The following is a 7,807-nucleotide window of genomic DNA, read 5'->3' as shown; positions in this document are numbered from 1 at the left end:
ATCTTTGGCTGGGAGGAAGCAGAAACACATTTTTCACCCCTTGGGGGTAGATTGGGAGATGGTGACGGCTCTCCTCTTCTCTTTCTAGGGTTTTTCTATCTCTTTCATTCTTTCATTATTATTCATCTAGTTTCACCATGAATATGGTGAACTAAACTTTGTATTGTTGTTGGGGAATCAATGTAGTCTTGTGAAACTCTCATATATGGAATAAATGTTTTAACATCTTATTTTAATATACATGCTTTCTTTCATCATTAGTTAGGGTTTTTCCTCTTTGCTTAATGCTTGCTTTGTTTAACTCATTCATTGCCATGATCATTGATTTTGTCGATATGGGAACGTACGGGGAAGTCTAGATCCGGGGAATTTCTCCCAATAATATATTGGTTGCCTTTAAGCTCCTGCACTTCAGAACTAATTACTAGGAATGCTAGGAATTGTATGAACTCGTAATTAAGGATAGGCCTTCTTGAAAAGGTAATTTAGAGAGTGGCATTAACATTGATGAAAAGAATGATGAATTCCTAAAGTATATGAGAGTAGATAAGATGAAATTGATAACCCCAACAACATACTCATCCATATCATTCATTACGTGTTTGTTTTACTCTTTTTGTCATTGATCACATTCATGCATACATGTTTAATTACTGTCTTTTGCATTAAAAACCTACAATCAATCGTTCACAAGTCTTAAATAATCAACAAATCAGATAACTAACTAGGTCGTGAGTCCTTTGGGAAAACGATACTTGGTCTTACCTAGTTTTATTACTTGATACGATTCGGTCACACTTGCCGATTGTTAAACAAGTTTGTGGCGCCGTTTTCGGTGTTCATAAATTTGTCATCACTTGTCGCTGTCCGGGGGAAACATAGGGATCTGATTGTATCCTGAATACGCGTCCAGGAAACTTAGCACATGGAACCCTGAAGCCCCTTCCACTAACGCATCAATACTTGGTAGTGGGTAAGAATCTTTAGGGCAGGCTTTATTTAGATCCGTGAAGTCCGTACACATTCTCCATTGCCCGTTCAGCTTCTTTACCATCACAACGTTCGCCAGCCAAGTTGTGTACTTGATTTCACGGATGAAATCTGCCTCCAACAACTTCTTTACCTCAACTGTCACTGCCGATCGCTTCTCTTCCCCCAATCTTCTCTTCTTTTGGGCCACCGGTCGGGCCTCTTTAAACAATGTCAGCTTGTGCGACATAACCTTTGGGTGGATTCCTGGCATATCAGCTGTAGTCCAAGCAAATAAGTCTTGGTTTTTCTTCAACTCAGCACCTATTAATCTGGCCTGATCCTCCTCCAACTCACTTTCGATGGTAGTAACCTGCTCCTCCTTCTGCCCAAGGCTGAAGGGCTTTGTCTCTCCCATTGGTTCTATCCGATCGTCAGTATTAGTCCGTGGGTCTAGATCTGCCATAACTACCTCCGATCGTCTCCTCCTATGCCGGCTGGGTGGATCCGACGGCGATGGTTGAACCTTCAACCCAGCCATATATATATATATATATATATATATATATATATATATATATATATATATATATATATATATATATATATTAGGTTTTTAATTAATTATGATTTTTAATTAAGAATTATATATTGTTTTTAAATATTTAAGAATGGTCCGATATATTTTGTAATGTTGTATTTGGAAACTGAAATTAGAAATAATTTAAAGTATGTCTAGAAATAAATCAAATTTAATTAATTGTAATCTAAATGTATCTTATTTATTAAAAAATAGAAGGTAGTTAGATATTTAGAACATTTCTCTGAATTGAACTTTATTTATATTGACGTATTTACTTTAACTATGTTTTTCAATTATTTTATTGTAATACTTAAATTAATGTTATTTATAATTTTTTTTTCTAAAAAAGTAAACTTTTATAAGTTTACAAGTCGAATTTACTGAACTCTGACAAGTTTACGTAAACTCTCGAATTTATTGAACTCTCGCCAGTTTACTGAACTCTCACAAGTTTATTATACTCGTAGAGAATTTACGGAACTCTCACGAGTTTACGTAAACTCGTAGAGTGTGTAAACTCTCGAGTTTGACAATCTTGGATAAAACAGAGTTTGACAATCTTGGATAAAACAGAGTTTGACAATCTTGAATAAAACAGATATCACTATGAAAGCAAAGTTCATGCTAGATGAAACCAAACCCTACAAAAGATAGCTAAATCACCAACCTATACATGGTAGGCATGCATGGTTGAAAAACCTCAGCATGCATGAGAACTTAAATCCATGTGAAATCTGCGCAAGGAAGGCAAAATAAACAATCAAACATTATTACAGATTGTAGCTTGGGTGCCAAACTATCCAAACAAGTACAAGTTTCTGATCCTTTTTTTCTTCCGTTATTCCTATTCATATATTAACCTTGCCAAGCAATTCAAATTATTCTGCTGACCAACCAGAGTTTGCATTATTTCAAAAGCATTAATGGAAGAACAATATGAGAAGGAGGAGGCTAAGGGAAAATAAAATAAAATAGCACAAATCAGACTCAAAGACAACACCCATTCTTATCCAATTGAAACCTTGGCAGAGGGACTAATTATTGTCGCAGAATACCCCAAGTTAGCATTCATCTTTGAGGGGGATCAACTGTGCGAACATTAGCAACTGTCATTCCTTCAATTCGGTCCTTTGTGATTTCCACAAAGTGACCAACAATCTCATGAAACTGCTTGAGCCCTGATAGGGGAAGAATGATGGAGGATCGATCAGAACCGGCAACCTGCAATAATTAACAAGAATTTACAGCAGAAATTCCTCTTCCTGCGGTATATAAAACTAAGGAAAAAGACATAAAAGATAATGACAGCACACCTCAGATATTCTTAAGAAATGACCCCTATTATTGCTCCCAAGATCAAAGAAGAATCTTTTTTGATCAGCCCTGATCACTTTCGAGACCCCCAAGTTACCAATTTCATCCTGGGGGGGCAAATCAACAGACCTGTCCACATTCAACTCAGAAGAAGTGGCAGGTTGACTACTATGACCAGATATGAAGCCAGCACCAACATCATCCGAAAGTCCGACAAGACGCTCTGAGGATTCAGAATTTTGCTATAGTGGAATGCAAATAAGCAAATAAGATGAAACAAATAAAAAATAGCTTCGACTATTCTTGTGGCTAAGACAGGAAAAATGTATGATTTCTGAAGAAGGACACCTGATTGGGTAGAATGAAAAGCCTTGAGGCTTCATTAATCTCAGCCAAAATGTTCCTGAATGCTGCCCATCCTTCATCCCTAGAGCTTCCAGCAGGAACAATTATAGTGCTACGGTTTCTGCTGACAGAAGCTTCAGACACCTTCAAAATAATAAATAAGAATCAGAATCTTGAAATAAAATATGCATATGGATAATATTCATCATAAGATATAAGTTCCGAATTAATGTAAATATGGAAGCCCAAAGTGATGAAAAACAGGTTAACAGATTTTTGAGGGACTTCATGTAGCTTCATTAAAACATTTTCTGGTTGATATAAAGCACCAATTATAAGAATTGTTTGCAGAAGTTTGTGCAGATTTCCTTAGCTGTGTTTGGTAGGAAGGAAAATAGGCAAGAAATAGGAAAGAGAGATAGAGTAAATGAGAATTAGACTGGAAATAATGATGTTTGGTATAAGAGAAAAAGAAAAGAAATATAAAAGAGAAAAATAGGAAAAAAAAAATTAGAAGATAATCAATTATCAATTATTAGGGATTAGAAATGGATTATGACTTTTAGAGGTAATTACTACTATTGTCTGGTAGTCAGATTGGTTTAGTGTTCTTAATGTTCCTCAGTGATGCATACTCAAAACCTTGATTTTGTTTAATTGTTTGGGGTGAATAATAAATGCTGTTACAAAAAAAATCCATACATCTTTTCTCATTTTGCAACTCTAAGTGTAGAAACAAACAACACCCAACAATTCGAAAATATAAAAACTTCCTATACAAATCTATCTGGTCTTCAACAACCTTCCCACCCTCACATTCACATTGTAAGCACTAAGTTAGTCGGCTACACAAGGACAAGTCTGAAATATGAACACCAATTTGGCAATAAGAATAAGAACCTATTTTGGAAAGATGCATTTTTAAAATTTCAACATTTTTAGGAACTTTTTGTAATTTCATCTGCTTGTTTGGGACAGCCACTGAAATTAGTAAGAAATTCTTTTCCTGAAAATAAGATGATTTTATGAATTATAAAAATATTGTCTTATATTTATTTTTCAACTTCCTTTCTCCTTTACAGCTTCATACATACATTTTTTTCTTATGAAGATGATTTTATATTACCTTGCATCCAATAAAATTAACTTACAATCATATATCAGCAAACTTATCCAAACAAAATCTGATTCTGCTTATAATTATACATATAAGCAATTATTGAAATAATTCAATTTTCGTAACTAATAGAAACATGCCCTGAGAATAAAAATGGACAACCCATAAATAATGTCAGATTTTACTCCGATAAGATTAAAGACATACTGACTGGGCATAAAGGAGCATGCGCCTGTTTGATTTAGCTTATTGTGAAGGGAAAATAATAAAATTATTTTACCACGATCCTATAAGAGCATTGGGAAAAGAAAATATTATTTCCATAAAAATACTCCAAACCAATCCAAACAGGCGCAAAATTTCTTGATTAATTCACAGCAAAACACAGTCCACTCCTCCCCCTTGCAATTCATATGTACTAGTGTGAATTGGCTCTAGCCAATTCCCAATGTAATTCCCAGAAATGACGAACCTATGGCTGAAGATGGAACATTCAAACTTAAGGAACTGTCAGAACTCTCCTCTTTTGAAGGTTGTTGTCCCAGGGTTTCCAATCAGCCACACCTGCCAACAATTTGAGGAAAGAACAATGACAGAAGACTTAATTTTGGTGGGAGGTCTGTGATTGAGAGAGTTAAAATTGAAAGAAGCTTTCTTCGAAGTCTGAATACGAAATAGCTTTGCAGGAGTGATAGGGAATATGAATGAAATGGGATGACCAAATGACAACGGGATTTGGAAATATGGATGAATTGAAAACTGGGCCATTTGGCTTTCGAGAAGATTAATCATCCATTACATATTGACAGTATTTTATAATTTCAATGTACATTTGGCGGTGCCTTCTTTTTGTGTCTGTCTCTGATAGCATATTTGTTAATTTTAATTCATAATATTTCATATTTTAACTAAATGATTTTTTATTGATGTGTATAGATTAATATGTTAATATCAAAATGTACCACAAACCCAAATAGTGTATCAACAATATATACCCCTCCATGTAATAATACTTCTCAAGGTTATGAGTATTCAAACCCAATACCTATGTTTCACATTCTATAGAGAAATTAAAGGAGGAAAAAGCTTTAGAGGATGTGGGGGAGGAAATAAAAGCCTGATGTGTTGAACACAGAAGTTCCTGATTAAAAAATTGGATAAGTATAATATAAGTAGCGGGAGTTGGAGTATGGGAGTGTCTTTAAAAGAAGGTCAAACTTGATAATGGATTTTAGCATTTTTGCATAAAAAAAATCCCAAAGAAGCAAGACAAACCAAAAGCTATTAAGCACGCATCTAACTATGATACAAAAGTTGACGCCTATGACAGATCAGAAATTCTCCCAATGGCATGATTTCTACAAAAAACTTACCTGTAATGAGTTCTCTCTTTCTCATTGTAAATAAGGCTTTACTTACAGAGTCCAAGCCATCTAAATCTAACCTCTTGGCATGCAAGACGTTTGTTTCCACTGCTACCATGATAGTTCAACTAAAAGTCCACAAAGTACAAATAATTCTCTCTAGTTTTTATAACCAAGAAGGCTCTAAAATTCCTAGGGCTTACAGCAGCAAAGTTATACATTTCAAGCAACCAAAATAAGAATGCCTAACAAGATACCCAGACTTTACCACACAAACCAAATTAAAATTTGTTTCCGTTTTCTACTTTATGATAATAAATCCTCGTTCAAAACCCTAAGGTTATTAATGCCCCAAGTCCCACACTGTTATGGCTCTCCACCCTTCCTCCTCCTCATTTTCTGCCTATTTTGTACATGTTAATTAACAGCTTCACTATCATAATTAAATTTCCTTATGTCTTACGAAAACACATATATCCCTAGATATTTTTCCCTTCATTCCATGATAATATAGAAAAGCTTCCCTACATACACATCCAGAGTATATAAACCAACAAAACAAATATTAAAAGTTATCTTAAATTCAGACATATATACACACAGCCCTATTCTAATTTTCGACAATAGAAGTAAACCATTCCAAGAAGGAACCATCATTTTGAAACAACCACTATTATCCATCTTTTACCAAAAATACCACAGCCACAAACATAAAAAAGCAGCATATAATTAGGTGAAAAAAATGCTATACGATTCGCTTAAAAGCTTAACCAGTAGCCATCGAAGCCAAGGCAAGCAATTAGAATACAGTTATTGTTATCACACACCACTCAACTTCTACTTCATATCAATTCCACCTCTTTTTTTATTTTACGTCACGCCTTTTCTCTCTTCAGTTATCCTCACTTTCTGCACACGGTTTCTCTCTTTCTTCCCCGCAAAAATAAGGTGTATGTTAAACACTTTTCCATTTCAATTCGAGCATAAGAGAAACGGAATTGAGTACCTTCAAGAAACGCCCCCTCCGGTTCTCACCAATGTCGAAGTAGAAAACCTAAACAACAACAAAAATTAAAAATGTTAGGAAGAAGCGAGGACAAGAGTCAAGTAAGGAGGTTGGTTGGATTACCTTGGTGTCGAGCTGCAATTCCTTGCTGAAGAGGTCTTGATCTTCAGAATTAACGTAGTAATTGAAGAGATCGAGGAACCAGGAAATGCCGGAGAAGGGCACGATGATGGTCGACCTAGTGGCGGAAGTCTTCTCGGAAATCTTAAGGTAACGGCCGCGAGGGTTCTCCTTCAGATCGAAGTAGAACAGCTTGTGCTCGACCTGCAGTGTTTTGCACAGCAATTCGACGTCGTTCCCGCCGCCGCCGCCGCCACCGGAATTGCCCTCCATCGCCGCCAATAACAAATCTGGATGTGGTCGCAACAGATCTGGGTGGGTGGGCGAGTAAGTAGCTAAGCACGCATGAGGGTTTGGGTCTTGAGTTTCACTTCAATTGCAACGACGGTTACACTCACTCACGACGAAGTCATGAATTGGAGACGTTTTCGTTCTCTCCGATGTGGTGACGTTTTCGCTTTCTCCGATTTGGAGCCGTTGGATTGTTAAACGAAGCCTCTCTCGCTTCGCAGATCCACCTGATGGGATCTTTTCACCGCACGAGTCAATTAGTGGCAATTGGGAATTACTTACTGGGTTTCTAAGTTTCTATCATAAATTCATCAAATTTAGCCAAAAGTCAAAGAAAAAACCCAAACCCAATTTTTATATACATGAAAAAGAAAAACGCATGTCTGAGACTCTGAGATGTTAAAATTATATTAAAACTTAAAAAGCCTCATCATTTCTGTCCATTCAGAAACATGGTTCCATTTAGAATATGATTGCGAAGAAGGAAGGATGTGAAAAGAAAAAAAAAAACTTATATATATTAAATTAATGGAGTTATAACCTTCACAAGTATGGGTATAATATTAGTATATTTAATTTATGTTTGCTGCTACTTTTAAATATTTTAATAAATGAATATTATTTAATATGTGAGTTTTGTTATAGTCAAAATCTATCATAAATATATGTATAAATATATATATTTAATGCATAAGTTA

General features: G+C 35.4%; 1 protein-coding gene across 1 annotated transcript; it reads right to left on the bottom strand.

Annotated features, from left to right (window-relative positions):
• Window positions 1-2,305: 2,305 nt before the first annotated feature.
• Window positions 2,306-7,542, bottom strand: LOC108319541 (transcription factor Pur-alpha 1). The gene is made up of 5 exons (XM_017550704.2): window positions 6,822-7,542; window positions 6,699-6,746; window positions 3,215-3,355; window positions 2,866-3,108; window positions 2,306-2,773 (listed from the first exon to the last, which is right to left on the bottom strand). The coding sequence occupies exons 1-5, from the start codon at window positions 7,089-7,091 to the stop codon at window positions 2,621-2,623; spliced, it is 855 nt and encodes a 284-aa protein (XP_017406193.1). The 5' UTR covers window positions 7,092-7,542; the 3' UTR covers window positions 2,306-2,620.
• Window positions 7,543-7,807: the final 265 nt, after the last annotated feature.

Source organism: Vigna angularis, chromosome 1, assembly GCF_016808095.1.
Source record: "Vigna angularis cultivar LongXiaoDou No.4 chromosome 1, ASM1680809v1, whole genome shotgun sequence".
In the NCBI taxonomy this organism is placed as follows: Eukaryota; Viridiplantae; Streptophyta; class Magnoliopsida; order Fabales; family Fabaceae; genus Vigna; species Vigna angularis.
This window is presented reverse-complemented; position numbering and strand designations above follow the sequence as displayed.